This window comes from Cornus florida, unplaced genomic scaffold (assembly GCF_030987335.1).
Source record: "Cornus florida cultivar Cherokee Brave unplaced genomic scaffold, ASM3098733v1 CherokeeBrave_3.0.0_Hap2_Chr07, whole genome shotgun sequence".
NCBI lineage: Eukaryota > Viridiplantae > Streptophyta > Magnoliopsida > Cornales > Cornaceae > Cornus > Cornus florida.
The window spans coordinates 781,147-805,158 of NW_026775577.1; the positions used below are offsets into that span (position 1 = coordinate 781,147).

Sequence of the window (24,012 nt, forward strand, 5' to 3'; positions counted from 1 at the left end):
TTATTTCAAAATACCAAAATATTTTTCCTAAATCAAATCATTATTTCGTTCCTAAAATTTAGAAAAAACAAGATTTCTAAATTACTTTTAACTTGGCATTGGTATATTACCAAAATAAATAAAATAAAAACTATATATATTATAAATTTTGCGCAATTTTTTTTAATGATATCTCCTAATCCACATCGGTTCAAACCTGCAAATATTAATTTAAAAATATACAAATAATTTAATGAAAATTTATTACGTATAGAATTATTTTTTCAGTAAGTGGAATTTCATTGTGTATATATATACACACACACACATATACATATATATAATTTTATTTGAACATAACTTTAACCATACCTCCTAATTCATACTAATACATGCAAATGTGAAAACTTTCCTATGAATATATATTATTTTTTATATACACCAGCAATCATTTATTTTTTTATTTTTTATAAAACAAGTGTAATTAATTGAGCCAAAAATTTGATGATAATCTCACCTCATGTACCACAACAAGGACCATTTATATATTCTTGAGTTTAATTACATTTTTCGTTTTGGGGACTAACCTTTGATTGCCCCATTTTTTATTATATTGAATATTTTTTATTATTTGTATAAGTTATCGTGTGTATATGAAAGTTGCAGCAATATGTTTCAAAGTTAAAGAAAATAAATTATTTTAAAAAGGTACTTGATTTTGGGAGAATAATTTTTAGTGTTTTGAAATAAGTGTTTAGAAGGCAATTTCAACCTAAACATAAACAATAGTTATTGATACAAATGTAATTATTTTAATTAATTCAACCAAAGTAAAAATTGAACTTTTAATATAGATAATTTTGTTATTTAATGGTCCTAACTTTATGTAAGTGTAGTTTTCCTATGATTTAATCATAAAACAATTTTGAATGATTGATTCAGAAAACAAATATATTCATTAATAGGATGCTTTGCTATATTCGAATGGTTTAATACTTGGCACGCATGACAAACACATAAAAGGTATATATAATCCAGTGGTTGGATTAAAAGAAATTAAAAAATGTTATTATTGGTGGATGTAAGAATAACCATACTAGCACCAGGTCTAAGTTGACATATAGCGAGAGGAAGAAGAGGAAAGCAAAGATTGACAAATTGTTAACTTTACTTTGAGCTTGATCAAGCCTTCCTTGGGCAGTTTATATAAACAAGCTTGGAGTTAGAAATGTAGTCACGTGTAATGCATGTGAGTTTGGTCAACTTGGACAAAACCAAACACAAAGCCCAACCCAATCCCAACACCACCAGGAACAACAAAGATATGGGGCTTCAGCGTACACACTACAATTTAACACCAACAAATTTCACGAATGCAATACAAAACCCAGAAATGAAGACAATCACACAACCGTGCTATTCCTTCATAAACCAAAATGGCCAAACCAACACTTCGCACTGTGTTGAGCCGTAATGCACACAAATATTGTTGAAGTTGAAAAGTCACAGCTTTGGTTGGTTACCTAGCTCCGGACATCATCACGCTGCTACTACCGCTCCCTTTGTTTACCCCACTCTAGATGCTGGAGCAACAACTTCAGCCGACGTCTCCCAGCTTTCACTTTTTCTTCCCCAGCTGGAGTGCCTGGGATATACTCCAGCACGGTCCCTCTCATCTACTGTAGTCCTTATATCTGGGGACTTTTCACTTAATCCGCCATCTTTATCGTTTGTACCATCATTGTTGCTAAGTTGCCCTTCACAATGATCTATCCCACACCCGACATCTCCCCACACGCCTTTTCTACCCATTTCTATGTCATCAACGGCCTTCCCCATGTTTGGGCTAACAAAACCACCACCTGTTGATCGAACCGGAAATCCAGGTTCCCTTGGCACCTTTGCGCTGAAATTGTTCTTGGATGGAGGGATACTGCTGCAAAATATCTCCATCAAGTTCTGCACCACTCCTTTGTTAAAAGGGTTGGCTCGCCGATCATATCCATATCTGAAATTCTCATAAGTAGTCTGCAAAAATAAATGGAGTGCAGATAAAATTTCTCCCTGTTCTGTTCTTCACAAATAATACACTTTGGATCATATGGATCATAATCGAAGCTATAAGATACTGACATGAGGAAGATAGCAGCACTCTTACCTGGTTTGTACTGATGAGATATAAATGGAAGACAGTTAGGCCACCAACAAACCACACTGATATGAAGGTGTAAATTATTAGAATAATGGAGGCAGGGGTCTTGATCATTGCTTTCCATATTGTTGTCTCCTCTGAATCCATGATCTTCTTGATGTACACCCAGCAGAAACTAAAAACATATATACAAAGAAGTGTCGTCGAGAAGACAAACATAAAGAAGTATCGATAATTCCGCTGCATTATAATTGTCCAAGTTTCAGACCAATATAATGTTAACTAATTCAAGATGTACATGATCACAGATTGGTGCAGGAAAAAATTTTCTACACCATTATTTAAACATCAATTCTAAGAAATGCATGAAAAAAATGTGAATCTGCTTGCACGAAGGAATATTTCATCAAATTAGATGCATGAATATCTATAGCCAAACAACTTATAGTCCATATATATCTCAGGAGCTAAATATGTTGCTGAAGAGAAAATCTTGACTCTACAATTTCATGTTTACTTTTAAAAATGCAACTACCCTAACTTGTAGTGTAACACTATCAGAGACCTAAGAGGAAATCCTGCCTTCACCCAGATGGATAAAAAATCAATTAACTAGTAGAAACTAGTTGGCTTTCATATATATATATATAAAATAAAGGGTAAATTGCATTGACACCCCCCAAATGGTTAATTCCTTGTGTAATATGGACATACTATTCGAAGATACTAAGTTTGCATACAGTAATTTGATCACGGAACTACCATTAGAAGATACTAAGTTTGTGTACAGTAATTTGATCACGCTTGTTTTATGAATGCAAACTTAGAAAGCTCAAAAGTTAACTCCGGCCACCGGATTAAATTTGGACAGTACTATTTTAAAATGCCTATATGCACTGGAAGAATGGTGATGAACCTTGATACTTTTGCCCAGCTCTGACTTATGCCCATTATTTAGTATAAAATGAAAATTTCATTAACTAAAGAATGTCCATGTCGTGCATGCTCAAGCTTATTGGGTCTTTGGACCACACGATTATAACTCCAGTACAAAGAAAATTTCATAATACAAATAATGGAGAGAGAAGAAAGGATGTGAACAGCAACTAACAAACCATAACATAATGAGCTACAACCTAACCCACAATTTCTAGTAGTAATAAGGTAATCCTGTGCTGTGTATGGGCCATATATTTGGTTAAAGTAACATATTTATGATAAATGGATACGGAAAATACAAGTGTTAAAACAATTTAAGAGAGCGCATTTCTTACCAGCCCAACACACTGTCCTACCCAAGGGCAGTGGTGGTCAAATCGTTCAACACAATTATTGCAAATTGAACAGTGTGAGCAGCGGGGAGGTCTATAAAGCATGCATGTATCACAATACTTGATTTTCACGGTAATCCCATTGACCTCTACTTCTTTAATGCGAGGAAGGCGTAACTGGGGTGTATGGCCACCACCTTCTGTAGTTCCATCATAGCCTTCTGGTTCTGGAGGGTGTGCATTACGAGGAATTATACCAGGATCTCTTCCAGAAGTTAGCAGGAGGACAACTAAAATCTGAAATCAAACATATCTGCCAAGTTAAATTTGACTTATCAAAAAAAAAAATATCTACCAAGTTAAATTTCAATACTAAAAAAAATTAAATTGATTTTATTTAGTTGGGTTTGTGGTGAATGGGTTTGGATGTAGTGCATGCAATATGTGGAAAAGTAGAAGGCACTCTCTGACTCCTGAAGCGAGATAATAATCTGACTGGCAATCTTCATCCAAAAATCAAGCCAATCAATGCATCCTAGCCATTGATTTGGGCATCATGTTAATATTGTTACAGAATAATATAGAGCTAACCATGGTACTCCTCTGACCGATGCACAACAATGGTACGATGGATGAACTGAATTGAACTTTGACACTGGAATTAATAAAGGTCAGAAAACAATTCCCCAAAAGAACACCAACCTATGCTGTCTCCCTCCTATGTATCATGTAGGTTAAATTCCTTAAGTACACAGAGCCTCTTCCATGAATAAATTATAACATCTCAGTCATTTAATGTAGTCATAAAGTAAACTAGGAAAATATATATATAGTCATAAAGTAATTGCATACTCTATATGTATGGTGAGGGAAAATGGGAGTTAACTCTCACATTCTGATGACAAGACCTCTGGGAGGTCGTGTATGGGAGAAAGCCAAGACAGGCTACTGAGGAGAGGCAGGAAATAAGGCAGTAAATGGAGGAAGAGTACTTGCTAAGTGGATTTTTGTTGTACTTTTACGTATAATCGCTATTTATAGGATTGTACACACGTCAACTAGGATTTACTCATCTTGAGCCCTGGAGCCTACTAAACTTGGTGGTTTATGTGTGCCAAACTGAAGGGGCTTAGCTATCATCTGTTGTGGCCTTACGAGCCTGGCACTTGATGAGGAGTCCTTATTAACTGTCACAAACCAAATCAAAGAACATCCATCTAAACCCTGCCCAACTTAGTTGCCACACACAGTCACCAACACACCACAAAACTACAAAAAATATATACTAAATAGTCTAAACTTCTTCTTTTTTCCTCTATACCGCATTTCCATGTTAGGAGGGAAAACGAACAAAATAGATGTTTGTTCAGTTGTTTCTGGTTCAGTGTGGGAGTTTGCACTTTGTTTTGGTCTTGGTTTGTTTTGTTTGCCTCACCATGTCAAGAAAAGGGTACATGCAAGGGAGGGTGTTGGAGCTTGATATATAGCTTAAACCTTTGGGATAAGCAGTGTTAGTAAAAGGTTATCATATCATTTCTCCTAACATAAATCCAGCCTCCTTTTGGCATCCCTCTTGTAACACCTTTAACATGAACTATATCATCCCTTAGCTTAGAAAAAAGTTTTAGTTGAAGACAACAAGCCTTCTTGGCTGAGTTTCACTTTATCATGAGTTTGATGGGCGAGTTCAAACCAAATCAGTGATATTTTCATAACAGACTTTCGGCCAAGTCAATACAAGTGTTGTGGTTTGCTTACAATGACTGCATGTTCAACGTCACACAGCTGAATTTAGTTTTGGAATTTTATTAAGGCTTAGCAGCACTGTAGATGATGCCCACTGCCAACAAGAATTAGGTATTCCAATAAGCAAGAATTTCATGCACAAAAAAGAAGCTTTGCATCCAAACCAAAAAAGTAAGCCATGTTAAAAGCTATTTTTTTACACAAACTTGGACGTAATATGATCCATATACACCAAGAATCCAAAGTAACTGGTATTTATAAGAACATCTAACCGGACATATAAAAGAATCTACAAGAGAATTCAGAAATATATCAACAAAAAGAAAAAGGAATCTGTGTGTGTGTGTATGAGAGAGAGAGAGAGAGATCTCACGTAGAATGTGAATGCAATAGCCACAACCATTATTGATATTCCCAAGTGGTGAGAAAATTTGTCCATCAGTTTTCTAGCAACAAAGACACAGAAAACTGTGACTGGAGCAACAATAAGAAATATGGTGAGAAACAGCGACCTTACATCTGGTCCAAATATAAACCTTCCTTGAAGAAAAAATATCTGCATGCAGGCAAGATATTGAACTGATTAATACCTTAAAAGACAATATTCAGAAATTAATCTTTGAAGTGTATGTAAGAGTATAGCATCCAAAAAGGACTCCTCACATGTTTTCCCCATAAAATGCATGTAGACTATATTGCTAGTTCCTATACTTCAAAGCATACAGAAGAGTAAGACAATTTGGTTTAACTAGAGAAAATTTGTTATGTAGTGAAATACTCTTTTGTCTCTCCTTTCCCCCCTAAATTTGAAGTAAAAAGAAGACCAATATGAGAAGGAAAATGTAAGTGCTAGTAGAAGAATAAAGAAAGGATAAGAGGGTTCAGTGTTATACACATAAACCTAGAAAAAAAAAACAATTTTTCCATCAAGTTAGTAAAGAATACTAAAGTCGACCAAGAAGTGGTTCTATAAAATTAGAAGAAACTCACAGAGATTGTTCATGCCAACCACACATGGTTAAAAAAAAATTGATAAGTAAAGATGTGTATATGGTTAGGACAAAAAATTAAAGATAATGAGTATTAATTATTGTAAACCCATGCATGAATGAAAACTAAAAAGGTGATAATTTATGGAAGTTAGATGATTAGTTTCAACATTTTCCAATCATGAATCCAAGAAGCTATGAAATTGTTTGCATAGTCTCGATAAACCAGTTTCAATAGTTAATCAAGTATCTTCATCAATGGAGCCTATCGGTACATACAAGGATTTAACTAAAAACGAAAGAATTACCAAAGGCCTTGTAGCCTGATGATACTTCCGCTCCTTCGAGAGTATAAGGTCTAGGGTTCGAGTCCCCATTGAGCAAAAAGTAGATGCGTGAGTGTGTGATTTAATAACATGTTTAAACACACAAATTTAATACCATCAAACAGAATCTAGCAACATAAACCGTAATTCCAGTACACATGCCAACCAGATATTAGCAATCCAAACTATTTCAATCAATAAAGATACAGCAAAAATGTCGTCAAATACCCGTGTGATTGATCACAATTTTGTGAGTGTATGTGTATATATATTATCAATTACTCCGTACATCATTTTCCTAATAGACAAAAAAGAAAAAAAGAGTTCCCTTTAAATAAGATTCATGATTTTCACTACAAAACTTAACAAGAATCGTTTTTTATATGCAAAACATGAAAATAAAAAACATTGTTAATAAAAACGAAACCCTAGAAAAGTAATAGAAACTCACATTGCCGCCTTTCCATGTCTGGTAAATCCTGAAACCATCGGAGCCGCTAGTGTATCCGGATATCGGATCGGACTGCTTCGGAGGAGGAACCACATACATAACTCTGTTTTTCTCTCAAATCCCAACTTCAGATCTTTAATACAACAACAGAAACTGTGAAGTACTGTCGATGACAAGTACAATTCATACAACAAGAGCTCAAAAGTACGTATATTGTGAGCTAATCTAGGGTTTACACTTTCCGGTCATAAAATAGGCCCATAAAATTCGTCAGATTCCGGCGAATGCCCGGCGGCGAGAACTCAACCACTGTTTGTTGTTTGGGCGAAGAAGCCAACGAGAGGGTGTGAGGAGTGAGAAGGAGGGTTTGTCTATGTCCTGAGTAAAGCATTGTATTTTTTTTTTTTCATTTTTTATTCGACGACAGAGAATCTCTGTGCGACTGTGATGGTGGCCGAAAGTGACGTGGCTTGATGTTATTGCATGTCTCAGTCAGCAGGTGATTGTGGACCATCTGCCCTTGTTGGATCTTCACCAGTCACTTATACATCACTGATATATATATAGTCGTTATTTCAGTTTAATCACTGACTTGTATCCACTATACCAAAACTAGATTAATTCAAGTTAATAATGCAGTAATGATATCACTCACTTGAATCACGGTACCAAAACTAGATTAATTTAAGTTAATAATGCAATAATGATATATATATATATAAACAGGGTTGTTAGGTCGTTGAAAATGTGTAACAAAGCAACAGTGGTGGTTGAATGGTGTTAGCAACACCACCAACTCAAAACGAAGGGGGGACGTCATTTGCTTTTTCAGTATTCCCATTCCGTTGAGGTTTGGAAGCTCTCCCCACCTCAGTTTGACTTTGCTACGGATTACCTTTCTTTCTCTGGGGATTGGTGGTTGAGTTTGGTTCGCCAATGGAGGCCTAAGGAGGGGGTCGAATGTGTTGGGATTTGTTGCTTGTTGTTACTAGTTTATTTAGAAGGCTCAAAATAAACTCGTTTTTAATGAAAAGCATTGGGATGCTTAAAAGAGTTGTTAGTTTGACATGTTTAAATTTCTGGGAATTCAAGAAGGTCTCTAATTTATCGCATTTGCGTCTATCATGTGGTATGATTAACTCCAGCTCCTGTTCGTGTTTCTCATCTTCATTATCAAGATGTCTGCCTCCTCATCCAGGTATTGTTAAGTGTAATGTGGATGCGTCATTTTCTCAATCTTCCCAAGTGGGGGGAGGTGGAGCTTTCTTTCGGGATTCGTCGGGCACTATTTTGCAAGCTGTGGTTTTTAGTCCGTTCCCGGCTTCTAGTGTGACTTCGGCCGAAGCTATATGTCTTCGTAACGTAGTCTTATGGGCGTTATCTTTCCCTTTTAATTAGGTTTGGTTTGAATCTGATTCTTTGACTATGGTTAACGTTGTTTCTGCCGTTGATCTAGCGAGTTGACATTCAAGCCATTTCCTATGATATTCAAGTGGTGTTTCAGAGTTTTTCCTCATCATGTCATAGCCATGTCCATAGGCATGGCAATGAAGTGGCCCATGCTCTTGCGGCCCTTTCCATAAGTCATCTTCCTAAAGAAGTTGCTCTTGCCCATATTCCGCTTGATATTCTTCTTCTAGCAGCTAAGGATTGTTTGTTTTGATTTGTACGGCTCCTCTTTGTTTGTCAGGTTAAAAAAAAAAAAAAAAAAAAAGAGAAATTAAAAAAAAAAAAAGAAAAAAAGAAGAAGAAGGGGGTACGTCTACTAAAATCCCATTTTTCGTCATATACTACTAAAATCCCATTTTTTACAATAATTACTTTGTCAAGTAGTACTTATATATAGAATGCTGATCCAAATCTTGGGGGAATTAAATATGTTATAAGATTTAAAACAAAATATATTTTGAAAAAATACAAAGAACTCGTACACTTTTTGTTCATGAGATTCTTTACACACAACTATATTACAATGCAACACACTTGCGTTACAAAATCTAACTCTCATACAATTATTTCAGAAAAGCTGGTTCGATGTATGCAACCATATATAAACAGTCAATTGGAACAATTTGGAAACCTATGCACACGCATAATAATTTAGTAAAATGTAACTATACTAGATTAGGAACTCAAACACTCTTGTTCCATTTTGGATGAATTGACATAACGTCAATGAAGTAATGTTCTATACTTTAGTGTATTCTTCTTTCCCATCCCAGGTAACCATTACAAACCAACATCTCCTGTACTGTCTCTACAACTATTGTCCATCCTGAACTCTAGCCATTCAACTGGAATAAACAACTTCTAAAGCCTAAGCCCCTTAACACTGCATGAATGATATTGAACTCTAATATGCTCAACTCTGCTGTGACTGCAAATTCTGTCTAAGCATTTATTACGAAAGTCGATCCTTCTGTCATATGCTATTACCTGTTCACTATACCATTATCAAGTTCTGCACTTTGTCGTCTCTTTTTTCTCCAATTCTCTCCCCACATCTTGGCCTCTGCAACAGCTTGCTCTCGATCTGCATCCTTCTTTAACATCCCTATTTCATCTGGGCTGCTCCCAGGCCCTTTGGGATCAACCATGCCCTCGTTTCTTCGTCCTTCTCTCTCTGATATCTTTCTGCCTTTCTCACCTTTACTGCTATTTCCATGAGCTGCACTTGGATCATGCTGCTGGGAAGTCAAGTACTTCAAAGCAAACACCACATTGCTAATATCAGGGCGAGAATTAGAATCTATTCTAAGACACATCGATGCCAACTCTACAGCACTTCGAAAGACAGTCTCTGAGAACTGGCCTTTCAGATGTGGATCTGCAAATTGCATAAAGTTCTTGCTGTCTTTTAACATGGGACTTACCTACAAAATCAACGAAATTAAAAGTAATTCAGAAACTTATTAGTTGCAGTATGAGAATACATGCATGATAAACCAAACACTGACAAACTACAGGTATATGAAACCTACAATATTGGTACTGTCAAATTCCTTCTCTAGGGCAACCGACTTCAGGTAGACTGGATTCCCTTAAAAAAAATTATTTAATTGAAAAAACAATTAACACCGATGCATCAATGTAGTTATGGTACAATTGAACATTATCATACAAAGTAATTATGCAAAAGGTTTGGGTTCTGCAACACTCTTAAGTTGATATACTACCAGATTGGATGATAAAAATCATTCAATAAGAAGAACTCCATTACAATAGAATCCATCATATCAGATGAAAATTACTGTAAAAGGAGAATCTTGAGAAGACATGTTAGATGAACTTCCTAGTTCGTACATCGAGTATGCGAGACATGAAAGTGCTGTTAATGGTAAAAAGCAAGAATAAAAAGAGGACATGAATTTGAATTTCCCTTGGTAATCTAACCAGAAGGCTTTACATTTTTGGCAATTGCAGTTCTACAAGCTTCTTAGATAAAGTCAAGTACCCAATCAACAAGCGGTACAAGTGTATCTTTTCCATGTTCATGTGTTGGAACCAATGCTCTCCGTCCAGTAATCAGCTCCAATAAGACTACACCAAAACTGTAGATGTCTGTCTTCTTTGTCAGTCTACCAGTGCCAGCATATTCAGGGGCACAATACCCACGAGTGCCCATGACCCTGGTGGTGACATGCGTTTTATCCCCATCAGGACCAAATTTTGCAAACCCGAAATCAGAAAGTTTTGGGTGAAACCCCTCACCCAATAATATGTTAGATGATTTCAAGTCCCTGTAGATTACAGGAGGGTCAGCTTGATTGTGCAGGTAGTCCAATCCTTTGGCTGCACCAGCTGCTATCTTCATCCTAGTGTTCCAATCCAGTGGCACCATATCAGGTGTTAAATCTGAAAAAAGATTCCACGGTTATTAGTTTTAAGTTTAATAGATCATATTGATTAAGAATAGTCAGAAATGCTAAAAGTAGCATAAATGCAATATAATCACTAACTTATCATACTTACACACACAATTAGAATATAGCACTGGTTCAAAGACATTGAGTATCTATTAGGTTATTTATGTTCTTAAACCTTCACAAAAAACATATATGCTATAGTTACCTTGAATTTTTTTTATTGTGAACTGTGAAAGAGTTTGCAAGTGTGGAATACAAAAAACAAAGGAGATATAAAAAGATTGGCATCTCATTGTTCAGGAGGTGAATGAGAAGTTTAATTGTCAGATTTGCAATTGCACTAATCCTTGAAATTTGATTATCCTACAGATTTCACTCAAGAATTAAGCTTGGAGTGGTTCACCTGCCTGCCAGGACATCATCCTGTGAAAGAAGGATGTTATTACGACATGGAACGAACCCCATGGTGATTTGTTCCACTGAAATTAAAAAGTGCTTTCATGTGGACCAGTATTCCCTGGTGTATTGCATTTATACTTGGAGGTTGGAAAGTATAGCAGAAATAGATAGTTTTCTAAAGGCAGATGCCATTTATGTGATGTAAATAAACCTGTCAAGATATGAAAATCAAATAATCTAAAGGCCGTGGGTGTGTAACTAAGTTTTATACCTCCTGGAATCCCAAATCTTAGGACACAGGAAAATGTGTCCAAGAGTTGGATACGGGTATGTAGACATATACTATGGATTTAAGTATATTATATGTTATATATATAGTGTAATGTTTGACATTTTGTTCTTTAAAAAATACTCTATTGTAATTTAAATTAAATGGCATGTGGTCTCATAAGTAGGAAGTTATTTTCTATCAAATTCCTGTTTTACTTTTTCAATCATTACATGTGAATCACTGAGGTGTCCAATCCAAGTTCGTGTGCTGGACACATTTCTTATACCCATGTCATGGTGTGACGACACAGATGTGTGAAAGTATATATGAGAGTCCACGCAGCACAAAAAAAAAGTAAATAGAAGGGGGGGGGGGGGGGGGGGGGAGGAGAAAAAAAAGACAAATGGAGAATGTACTTGCCATGGAGGTGAGATTCTAATGATCCTAAGGGCATGAATTCATATACAAGAAGGCGCTGGTCCCCCTCAGAACAGTAACCAATTAAATTGACAAGGTTAGAGTGATGCAGAAGAGAGAGCATGAGAACCTCCATCAGAAACTCTTTGTCCCCTTGAAAACCTGTCTGATTAAGTTTTTTAACAGCAACAACCTGCCAACAACAGCAGAACCCTTTATCTACGAAAAGAATGCACACACTTCTTCAGGACACGAGATCAAGAGAAACCATATCCATCACTGGATGACATTAAAACATGTGCTCTTTCTTTCAAGAAAATGAGCACAAATATATGCTACTTTTTGTAAGAATTCAGCAAAGTACAAAAATTTAGCCAGCAAGAGAGAATTACCTGACCAGTGCTCTGTATTTGCCCTTTGTATACTGGTCCAAAACCACCTTCCCCAACAAGGGACCCTATCCTGAAATTGTTCGTTGCAGTTGCGAGCTCTCGATAAGTAAATGTCTCAACTTTATGATTGGCATGTGTAGCATTTTTTGAAACCAATGATTCCAGTTTAGGCTCTTTGTTGATTTTTGATCCAACTGAAAAAATTAGATTTTAAATATAGAGGAGAGAGATAAACTATGAAACCAGCACCAACATGTAAAATTCAGAGAGTTTAAAGCAAAATTTGAAAAGAGTAACAAGCGCAATTATTCACAACACAAAATCAGCTCAGTTCAGAAGTAATTACTCTTAGATGGCAATTCAATTTTGTGGAGGTTTATTTGCATTTACCAATTCTTTTCTTTTCTTTTTTTTCTTTTTCTTTTTTTCCCTAGTGGTGCAAGAAATGACCGTACTCAATTTTGTATTTTGAATTTTAAACATCCATAAATGAATAACTTTCATCCCAGCCAAACACTCTGCTGCAGTGATTTTCTTCATGGCATTGAAGCATCACCACATTGAAAATTCAATTTGTCATCACTAATGGCATTTTCTTCATGTCATCACTTGAGTTTTAAAATCACTTAATAGCATCATTTCCGCTGTCATTTATCATGTTTGTTTTTACTAATCTCTTTAGTGTTGTTAGTGGTATCTCCTAAACTAACATGGAGAAACCGTTTGGTTGTAGAGAACCAAATGTTACACCACATAATCAACAAAGGGAAAAGGCTGTATGCTTGTGAAAGAAAGATGATTACCCAGCACAGCCTGATTCCTAGTAGTTCAAAGAGAAGTTTGCAATATAGTTGAGGCTATGTTACATGGACTCGGTTACATGTGTCAGGTACGGGTATGTATCCATGCATTGGACATGTCAAATCTCTAAATAGAAGGATACATGGACAATGCTAAATATTCATTTTATTTAATTATTTTATTTTCTAGAGTAAAAAGTAATGTTTTTATCTACTATGGTATTCAATATAAGCACTTAACTCATGTCAAAGTAATAACATAATATAATTAAATGATTGGATATGCTTTTTAAGTACATGTCCAACCAAAAGTTTCGGACACATATCCCATACCCATGTTAGAGCAATATGTGTCCAAGATGGGTACATCACTACCTTTAAAGAGTCCATGTCATGACCCACCCAACCCATGTAGATATTGTCCCCTTTACACACTCTGCTCTCCATGTTCACGGTTTTCCACAAAATGCATCTACATAGTTAGGAGGTGTCCACACATATATGCGACATCAAACCTCTCCCCCAGGCAATGTGGGATGTCACAGTCCATGTAGCATAAGGTTGAGGTACTCAAGAAGACAAATCTTCTTTAAATTCAAAGACACATCTTATATATTTAAAATGGTGTGGCAACTGTTATAAGTTCAATGACAATCTCTTCACTGAGAATTATCTCAAAGATTTGAACTTCTAAAACCATATACCATACTTGAAAGTATTTCAGAAACCAATGCCGTATCAAGATATATCTTTCTATCTAATGGACAATGTTTACTCAGGTTGACACAATTATAGACAACAAGCCATTGCTTGGAGCTTGTGACAAGTTACTGGGGTGAGCTACAGAAATGCTTATGTGGGAAAAGCAAGAAAAAGAATTATATTTCCTGATATGGAACAACTCACTGATTTCAATCTCAAGGAAAGAAGTAGGTGTAGGAAAATCAAAAGAAAGAAGTTTCTAGTCAACAACCAACAAGACAAGATTAGCAACAAGTGCCACAAAATCGTGTTCCTGTAGACCATGTCCAAGCAACAGTTGCGGAAAAAGGAATCACATGGATTTGGATTGACGTGATTGTCTTGCCCATGAATTCAACCCAAAGGAGTGCAATAAGCACCTTGCAGCTCTGTAAATTTCAAAATCCTGCAATGCTGAATGGAATTCAGTCATAGCAGCATACCAGGAAGCACACTTCTCTGTGTTGATGTGCCAGTCACAATTAGGTGTGATAGGAGATGGGAAAGAACGTCAATTTTCTTATTGGAAATTGAAAAATGCCCTTTCATTAGGATCATCATAAAAAGTAATGCATTGTTAGTGCACTTGATGGGGAAAAAAAAAATTGAATCTGTTGGGCGATCTTCATGAATCAGTGTACCTTGGGATTAGGGAGCTATTGTTTTCTGAAATGTAGGAACTATGTATCTATATTATAGTAGGCAATGTCAAAAGAAATACAGAAGCCAAGGGTTGGCCATCCTAAGATAATTAGTCTCCTACGCCTGCCTAAGCAAGAAATATTAATTTCTTCAAGGCAATGTATGAGTACCCTGCTTCAGTATTTGATGAGACTTATCTAACAATTATCCTCTTGTAATGCTCTCGACTAGACTACTTTAAAATGCAAAACAAGTTGATGAAAGCAATCCCTCATATTTTGTCAACCCTCTAGCTATATTGTGTGGGGGAATAATGCAAACAAACAAGCAATCAAGAGAAAAACAATCACACAAGATTAAAAAATGATTTACGTGGTTTGGTAAAATCTTTTGCCTATGTTCACGCCTCCATGGAGCGCACCTGAAATTTCACAATGAATAATGATGGGTGTTTACAACAGAGAACTCTCTTTGCTCTCTTTCTCGCTTTCAATCAATCTCTCGGACCACGCACTCATTTCACATATTAGGGTTTGTACAAGACCCAATATTTATAGGGAAACAACCTTTCCTTAAGTCTATAAACTTCTAAGGAAATAAACCTCAGTTAAGGAAACAAATCCTGTATTTCTTATTTCTGACAATTGAAGCTTCCGTAACCTCCAATCAATCTAAGTTCTCCCCGACTTCGATAAGAGGCAACACTGCTCTCTGAGATTGAAGTTTTCTCAGCTCCGAATGATTGAAGTTCTCCTGGAGCCAACATTGCTATCTAAGATTGAAGTTTCCTCAGCTCCGATAGATCAAAGTTCTCCCAGACTTTGATTGGAGACACCGCAACTTGTGATTCAGTCTCCACAACCTCAACATATTGCCCCATGGAGTTGCAAATCAACCATTGAAACCACATAATAAGTAGCAGAAAAATAACATGTACAAATTGCCAAGAGCTCATTCAAACCTTCGGAATTTTAAAAAAATGAGGCTCTCAGACAATCTTAGCATAATTCGTAATAGAAGTAATCACAATGACACTTCATCACAAATGACATCTCTACAGTTTTCCAAGTTTCCATTGCCTGTTATACCAACCCAATATGTGGTTTCCTTAGGTTTTAGTCCTGAAATGATGACACTATTATCCCACAAAAAATTCTTAGCGAGTGTAATTGATCATCAAAGTCCATTTCTTTATGAACAATCACATGTATGGACTCCACATTTCAAATAATTTAAGCTGATTAAACAAGAAAAGAGTCAAAGAAACATATAAAAGCTAGCATAAAAAACAAACAAATTAAATATGATACTGGAATTAAAAATAAAAATAAAAACATAAATGACCTACTTAAATTTCCTTGGTTCAGTGGAATAAAAAAAACAAAAGCATGATATCAGAAATAAATAAATAAAGAAAGAAAGAAAGGAAAAAATGAAAACTGACCAGAAGGCATATCAGGGACATTAGGTCTGTGAAATGACATTCGGTTACTTTCTCCCTCGCTTCTCAGCTTCATCCCTTTCCTTCTACCGAAGCATGGGAAGTATCCCATTTTCTTGAATTTATCAATCAACGACTTTATATCAAAATTATACATATATATATATATATATATATATATATATATATAATGTGTGTGTCTTTCTGGGACCTGGCTGAAAGGTTATTAATTCGCGGTAGAAGAAGAGGAGGGAGGTAGCGACCGGATGGGGCTACACTCGGAATCGAATGATGTTACCTCCTCTTATATATATATATATATATATATATAATGTATATACATAAGAATCAAATTGAATCGAATCGTGTATTCGCGTGTGTGTTTGTGTGTGTGTCTACGCCGTTCTCAATAATCACGCCAAAACACACACGCGACTCTCTCTATCTCTCTCTGTGCAGTTTTGTTTCATATTATTATTACCTACTCTCACGTAACGTAATTTTAACGTAATTCTCTGTTTGGATAACGAATTTATAAAATTATGGTATTACTTAAATTTTATTACTTAAAATGGATCAATTAATTGTATGGATAAACGAGTAACAACATAGTAACAACTTCTGGTATTACTTAAAATGGTGAGTAACTTGAAAATCAAAATTTTATAGTTTGAATATACAAATTGAATTTTATTTATAAATTGAAACCTTTCACAGTTGGATGTTAAAATCGTTCATGCCCTTCTCCTCCCATTTTAATTTAAAATTTCAAAGAAAAAAAATTCACACTTCACTTCTTTTCTTTTCTTTTTTGTAATTTTAAAATGACATCCACAACTATTAGAAAAGTACTAAAGACTTTAAGTGGAGTGTTATTTATAATAATAAAGCTTTACGATCTCTCTTCTTACTGGAAATTTAGGCAGTCAAATTTTGATCCAAATATTCAAAAATCAATACAAAAATCTAAAAGGTAAATTTGATCACTTTTTTTTTTTTTTTTTTTAGGTTTAAATTTAGAAATTGAAATAGTAGGCTGAAATCAATTTCTAAAGTTGATATGTGAATCTCATTTTACAAGAAATCAATTTCTATACTAAAAGAGAGTTTCTTTGAGAACTCAAAACAGTATTAATTTATCTTCAAGTAACAAAGTCAATCTCATTTTATAAGAAATCAATTTCTATGATAAAAGAAAATTTCTTTGCGAACTCAAAATATTATTAGTTTATATTCAAGTTACTCAAAGTCAATTCACTATATTTAGTACATACAATATAGCACTTACCAAAAAAAAATAATAATAATAAATAAATTAAAAAATTGAAACAGCTTCCTATGATATGATAGACTATTTTTGGATGTAGTTAGCTCTGCATAAACCCAGTCCAGCATGAAGTTCACAAAAAGGTGTAGAACCAATACTATGTTTCATCAGTTACCATGAACAATCAAATAACATTAACTTTCCAGAACCAAATATTTGCAAAGAGGAACATCAAAATTTGGCCCTTTCTAATACCTAAAAAACATTATACATCAGATGATCATAAACGTCCACAATCCATTTGATTGGACGCCGACAAATAACAGTATCATTTAACATGTAGCCTACAGAACAGTTTAGCTGGTGCTATAATCGGTTATCAAATTTACCGGTCACTTTTTTCTGTCCTTGTGTTCAAACATGCCCGTGCTTCAGATAGATCCTCAGAGTTCTATTACACTTTCATTAATCAGTATTCCCGACATTTGCCTGTTCCAGCACAAACTGAGCACTCAGCTGCATCTCCGGCTACATGGCTTAAGCAGTGTCCGATTCTATCATTAACAACATCCTGCAATACATAACCTTCTAACATTAAAACGTGATACATTGAACCTTGAACAGTAGCCGCTGTCTTCCTTCTCAAACAAAATAAAAATTCTGAATGATTTGCAAATTATTGATACACCATAAAATAAGGCTCTATATTGGGTTTATTTTAATGTAGAGCATAATTTGGGAATTTCTCGAAGCTTCAGAAGCATTTATCGGGATGGAATACAATAACCAAGGAAAGAAAGGAATAAGCTTCATACCACAATCAACTCATGTAAACCAAGAGGTGCAGTTATGATATATGACACGCCTGGATGCTCCTTCGCAGCATCAGCTGTTAAAGAAGGTATGTCCTGTAGATTAACTGAGGTCATAATGCCTTTCGTAGTTCTCTTATATTTATCAAGTATACCAGTACCATATCTTGTGAATATTAAAGGATATCATGAAAATTTACCCGGTGCCAATGCCGTCCAGGGAATAAGAAAAATGGGCTTACAATCACACGATTTGCACCTTGTTGAACACATAAACCAAATGCATCACTTATTGATGGTTCTGCCAACTCCTACTCAATGCAAAGATATCAACAGTGAGATTTTAAGAATGTGGGGAGAAAAAAAAAAAAAAACATTTACATAAAATGCATATAATTGATCTTAAAAGACAACATAGAACAGAATACTGACAATCAAAATAATTGTGAAAGTGATCAAAAGGGTAAAAAAAAAAAAAGGTTTTGGTATTATCTTACAAAGTGAGAGAATACTGATTTGGAAGTTATATGCAACAACAACAACAACTAAGTCTTTTCCCAATTACTTGGGTCGGCTACACGAATCCTAGGTTTCCATTCCGCTCTATGTAAGACCATAGCTACAGTCAATTCTGATTAGGAACTTACATTCAATAGAATAAGAGCCTTGAGAAGCTTGCATTCATTGCACATTTTGATCTTTAAAGAAGTTATCGAGATTTAAATAAACAAAACGAAAAAATTCCTCAATTTAAACAAAAGAAAAACAGCTAGAAATGCTACACACATTTGGTTACTAAGACAGAGTTGGTAAGTAACAAAATATAAAACCTCCACTCTATTGTGCCTATTCATTTGTTCATTCCAGTAAGCAAACAAAAATAGTAGCACAAGGATTATTACCATATGGGCAGGCTCGACAATCGGATACCCAGTTTTATCTCTAAACATGACCACGAACTCATCTGAAATTCGCAAAAAATTGACCTCATGAGCTCCTTACAACAAAACTCATTCAATCCTTATAGAAATCTCACAATAATTAAATAAGAAATTAGTTAAAATTATTAAAGTAATTATTTGAGCTTACTAAGCATAAGATTGGACTCCTTGCGACGCGATCCATGGTCGACAATGATGACGCCGTCTCTTTCACCAACACTATGTAACTTATTAACAGCGCCATTTCCAGAGGCCAAACACAATCTTGTTAATAAATTTCTGCTTTTGGAGGGATATTTGTGTAAATTTACAAAACCCGGAAGTGACTGTCCAGGGTTTCTTCCAGAGTCCCTTGTAATTGGCCTTCGATTGACCCCATAAAATACCAAACATCAACCCAAATTGTGCAGATATAACATGAAAATTACGCATCAAAATCGAAGAATCGTAAAACAAAACGGCTATTTTTTGATGGAAATTTGATTAGCGCTTACAGTTGTGGGTTTAGCTGGGTTTAACAATTTCTACAATCGAAAAGTTTTTATGATACCCAGAAAGGAAATATGAAAATGAAATTTGCTTTATATAGTGTATACATATATATACATATATTTAGAGAGAGAGGAGAGAGAGTACCTTTTCGGTGTGAATTGAGAAGATAGAGACGATGACTCCATTAACATTTTTGCTATCAGGCTTTGGAAATTAGGAATTTCCTCATCGAGGAGGAAGCTGGAATGCAATGCGTATGATACGACCAGCAATACGACGGCGTCTATTAACTCTGTACTTAATGGGGCTACAATAGTCCATTAGTGGCGTTGGTCCATGGACACTGACGACGTTATTTTTGGGCCTTCACAAAGGCTTTGTACTCCTATAGTCCTATATATTTACACATAATATAAATTATGAATGCCCTTTTTTCTTTTTTCTTTTTTTTATTTATAAGAAACACGCTCTATTCACACACTCCATTTTGTTCATTTGGAGAGACGAACCCTTCGCCACCACCATCTAAAAGGTTCATTTGGAGAGACGAACCCCTCACCACCACCATCTAAAAGATGGAGGATATCATTGGACTAAAAGACCGTGTATGCATTTTGCTTGCATTCTTCTGTTTATTAATTTTAATTATTATCTTTTATGACCATGAAACCCCGCTAAGGCAAACTCTTTGAAGTTTTGAACCAGGGCTAGAGAAAGAAAGCACGAGTGCAACCCCTAGGTAAGTGAAGGACAACCTTATGGTTTGCAACCCCTAGGTAAATAGGGGACAACCTTATAAACCATAAACTCGAATCTTGTAGTATACCATCATTTATGAAACAATTTCACGTGTGAAAAAAAAAAAAAAAAAAAAAAAAAAAAAAAAATTCACATTATTTATGGACCTACATTATATACTATTTACAAGCTGAAAATGGATCCCCTCATAAACCACTTAGATACATTTGAAAATTTACTTTATATGCTGTCAAATTAATAACGATAAATGATTGAATTGTTTATGAATAGTTAGTCCGTATAAATCAATGAACCGCAAGTGAATAACCTACTGCATAAGGAGAAAGTTCCATACATTTACAAAATTGTTTCCAAACCTTCCAAATTGTAAGAAATAGTTAGTAGATAGATAATTCTCTATCCATTAAACTTAATACGGATTAGAAAACATATCCTTCCATGAGGGAAAATAATTTTTTTAAAAAAAATTGTTAAACTAAAATATAAGCAATGACATTTGAATATCAAGAGTGCACGATGGAGATGGATCGTGAAAGCACGAATGTTGTCATAGAATCAGTCAACCGTCAACAAACGGACTCCACTCTCAACCAAGAAAAATTCCACACTTTGTGCCCCTGTAATCAATCCCTCTCTATGATCCACAACAATCACAAAAATAATCATCATCTATTAAAAAATAAAAATATATATTCAAAAGAAAAATATTAGCATTAAAAACAAAAGAAAAAATACTAAACGGTTAATTCCCCCCTTCACTTCCGCTCTCTGTCTATCATCTCTGTTATGTCTTCATCTTCTTGAAACAAACATTTTCCTCCCTCCTCCATACAATAACAACAATAAACTTCCAAACTCATTCATTATTACTATTGGCTTCAATGGACGCAGAGAAAGATAAACATCCTCCTGAGAAGTCCCTAAGCTTCAATGCAATGCCTACAGAGGAAGAAGAAGAAGATAAACACCTTCCTCACAAATCCTACAGCTTTGCCTACCGTGACGGTGAACAAGAACAACATCTTGATCACCACCCACAAAACCAAGACGACAATGCACCACCATCACCTGCAGAGAATGAACCAAAACAGGACAATATTGTGGAAGAGTCCGGCCCCCCTTCTTCTTCTGATGTAGTTAAAGTCTTGGAAGAAATCGATCAATTTATTTCCGCTCTCTCCACCGCAAAAGCTCAACAATCTGATCCTCCAGAAGTAACATCATCCTTCCAACAATTTGTACTTCTTGTTGATGAAAGGATCACAAATTATGATACTGAAAGCTCCGTGAGATGGAGTCTGCTGGCAGTGGAGGACCCGTCCAAGCTTTTCGAGTCCGTGGATCGGATCTCCAATCTCACATTGTCACTATGTGAATTCTCTTCCGAATCCAAGTACGCTTCCTCCATTAATTGTATCTGTTCTATTCATCAACGCGCAATGTCATATTTGGAGGACGAGTTCAGATCTCTTCTGGAAGATTATAAATCTCCAGATAATCAAGAAACACCGGAATCGGACACCACCGGAGATAGCAATTTCCCGGGATATTCCGACGACGTGATGTCGAATCTGAAAAGAATAACCAAGTCCATGATATTAGGAGGATACGATACAGAGTGTTGTGAGGTGTATATTGATGTGAGAAGGAAGTTATTGGAAGATAGCTTGCGTAAGCTAGAGTTTGAGAAGATTAGCATGGACGATGTTCAGAAGATGAATTGGGAATCGCTGGAGAGAGCAATGGTTTCCTGGATCAAAACTTTCAAGGAATGCACCACCGTTTACCTCCCCGGCGAACGGAGGTTCACAGACTCATTGTTCTCCGACCACAACGCTTCCATCTCAGACAGCCTCTTTGCCAACCTCTCACGGATCACAATGATTCAACTTCTCAACTTTGTGGAAGCTGTCGCCATGACGAAGCGCTCCGCGGAGAAGCTGTTCAAGTTTCTGGACACGTATGAGATCCTGCGTGATCTCATTCCCGCCATGGACGGTTTGTTTCCGGAGGAATTGAAAGATGAGATCAGATCCGAAGCTTTGTTGACTCGGTGCCGACTCGGCGAGGCAATGGTTTGTATCTTTTGCGAGCTGGAGAACTCTATCAAGTCCGATACAGCGAAGACTCCAGTTCCAGGCGGTGCAGTTCACCCCTTGACTCGCTACACCATGAATTATCTAAAATACGCATGTGAATACAAAGAAACGTTGGATCTAGTGTTCAAAGAGCACCAGATGATTGAACGAGCCGACTCAATGAACTCGGGATCAGACTTCGATTACACCGCGGCACAAGATCAGATGAATAATAATAATAATCAGACGGAGGTGGTGCAACAATCACCATTCGCAACGCAGGTTATGAAAGTGATGGATCTGTTAAACGCAAATCTGGAGGCGAAATCAAAGCTGTACAAAGACATTTCGTTGAGCTCGATCTTCATGATGAACAACGGACGGTACATCTCGCAGAAGATTCGTAGTGCGCCGGAGATCAAAGGGTTGATAGATGAGACGTGGTGCCGGAAGCAATCGGCAGATGTGAGGCAATACCACAAGAACTACCAAAGAGAGACGTGGGTGAGACTGTTGCAGTGTTTGACACAGGAGGGTTTGAATGTGAATGGGAAGGTGTCGAAGCAGGTGCTGAAGGACAGGTTCAAGAACTTCAACACCATGTTCGAGGAGATACACAAGACGCAGTGCACGTGGATGGTGAGTGACGAGCAGCTTCAGTCAGAGCTGAGGGTATCTATAGCGGCGGTGGTGATACCAGCATACCGGTCATTTATGGCAAGGTACAGTCAGACACTTACATCAGGGAGGCAATCAGACAAGTATATAAAATATCAGCCTGAAGATTTAGAGACATATATAGAAGAGCTATTCGACGGGAGTCCAGCACCGCCCATGGGGAGGAGGCGGCCATGATCGACTACTACTTTGCAGTTGCAGGCAGAGAAGTAAGATACCTATATATATATGTAGAGCTAGCAGCTTTCTTTGTGCATGATGGAACTACGTACCTACATAAATCATGAAGATATTAATTAATCAAAGGTGGTGAGGTTAATTTTGAAGCATCGGAGGGTATGGTACCCTAGGCAAATGGTTTTATTACTCTTGTTGCTGTCCTTCAAAAATAGTTGCATTAGAGTATTGCATTGTTTATTTTATTGTTTTATCTTGCATTCCATAAGTATACCCAGGGCATTTAATTTTTCATTTTAATTATATTCTTAGTTATTTGAGACTTTTAAATTTTCTACTAATTAAATGTAATTGTAGATGGATTCCATTATTAATTTCAAAAAATTAATTACCACCATATATCGAAGCTCTTGGATGTACTTTGGATATGGATGGAATGAAATGCATGTAACTAGCTACTCCATGATCAATTCAACTCAACAAAACATTGTTATAGTTGTTTTGGGATAGAATATATACACAACATATGTTTTACCATTCTATTTTATATATCATTATAACATGAATCAGGAAATCATATTTTATCATGCACGCAGTATTTCTTTATTATCTCAGCCCTTCAAAAATCCAAAAGTTAGATATTTTTTTTTTTTGTTTTTTTTTTTTTTTAAATTTAATAAATGGTTAAGTTTGTCTTAATTGTACAAATAATTATCAAATATGAAAGTATTGTATATAAGTTGTCATGTTTGTAATTACTTTTTATTAAGTTGCTTTATAAGCCATTCTTTTTCATATTTATAGTATTTTAAATTGTGTTCCCAATAATATATTCCTAATATATAACTACCTAAATCAATACAAGTTATACAGCAGCTCAGTAATTTAGCATCAGAAATAGGAACATAGAGACTATGTTTCCTCA

At 35.8% G+C, this 24,012-nt stretch overlaps 4 protein-coding genes across 4 annotated transcripts; 1 reads left to right on the forward strand and 3 right to left on the reverse strand.

The window, feature by feature from the left end:
• Positions 1-1,213: 1,213 nt before the first annotated feature.
• LOC132315625 (probable protein S-acyltransferase 7) lies at positions 1,214-7,458 on the reverse strand. Its single transcript, XM_059813964.1, has 5 exons — positions 6,915-7,458; positions 5,522-5,704; positions 3,406-3,699; positions 2,138-2,371; positions 1,214-2,007 (listed from the first exon to the last, which is right to left on the reverse strand). The coding sequence occupies exons 1-5, from the start codon at positions 7,011-7,013 to the stop codon at positions 1,546-1,548; spliced, it is 1,272 nt and encodes a 423-aa protein (XP_059669947.1). The 5' UTR covers positions 7,014-7,458; the 3' UTR covers positions 1,214-1,545.
• A 1,444-nt stretch (positions 7,459-8,902) lies between these two features.
• On the reverse strand, positions 8,903-16,384 carry LOC132315626 (probable serine/threonine-protein kinase PBL7). The gene is made up of 5 exons (XM_059813965.1): positions 15,887-16,384; positions 12,260-12,453; positions 11,871-12,060; positions 10,369-10,769; positions 8,903-9,787 (listed from the first exon to the last, which is right to left on the reverse strand). The coding sequence occupies exons 1-5, from the start codon at positions 16,038-16,040 to the stop codon at positions 9,347-9,349; spliced, it is 1,380 nt and encodes a 459-aa protein (XP_059669948.1). The 5' UTR covers positions 16,041-16,384; the 3' UTR covers positions 8,903-9,346.
• Positions 16,385-17,321: 937 nt separating this feature from the next.
• Positions 17,322-19,719, reverse strand: LOC132315628 (sirohydrochlorin ferrochelatase, chloroplastic). Its single transcript, XM_059813967.1, has 6 exons — positions 19,540-19,719; positions 19,052-19,266; positions 18,865-18,926; positions 18,163-18,273; positions 17,966-18,058; positions 17,322-17,721 (listed from the first exon to the last, which is right to left on the reverse strand). Exons 1-6 carry the CDS (start codon positions 19,584-19,586, stop codon positions 17,620-17,622), a joined length of 630 nt encoding a protein of 209 aa, XP_059669950.1. The 5' UTR covers positions 19,587-19,719; the 3' UTR covers positions 17,322-17,619.
• A 1,082-nt stretch (positions 19,720-20,801) lies between these two features.
• On the forward strand, positions 20,802-23,362 carry LOC132315627 (exocyst complex component EXO70C1-like). The gene has a single exon (XM_059813966.1). It carries the CDS (start codon positions 21,036-21,038, stop codon positions 23,085-23,087), a length of 2,052 nt encoding a protein of 683 aa, XP_059669949.1. The 5' UTR covers positions 20,802-21,035; the 3' UTR covers positions 23,088-23,362.
• Positions 23,363-24,012: the final 650 nt, after the last annotated feature.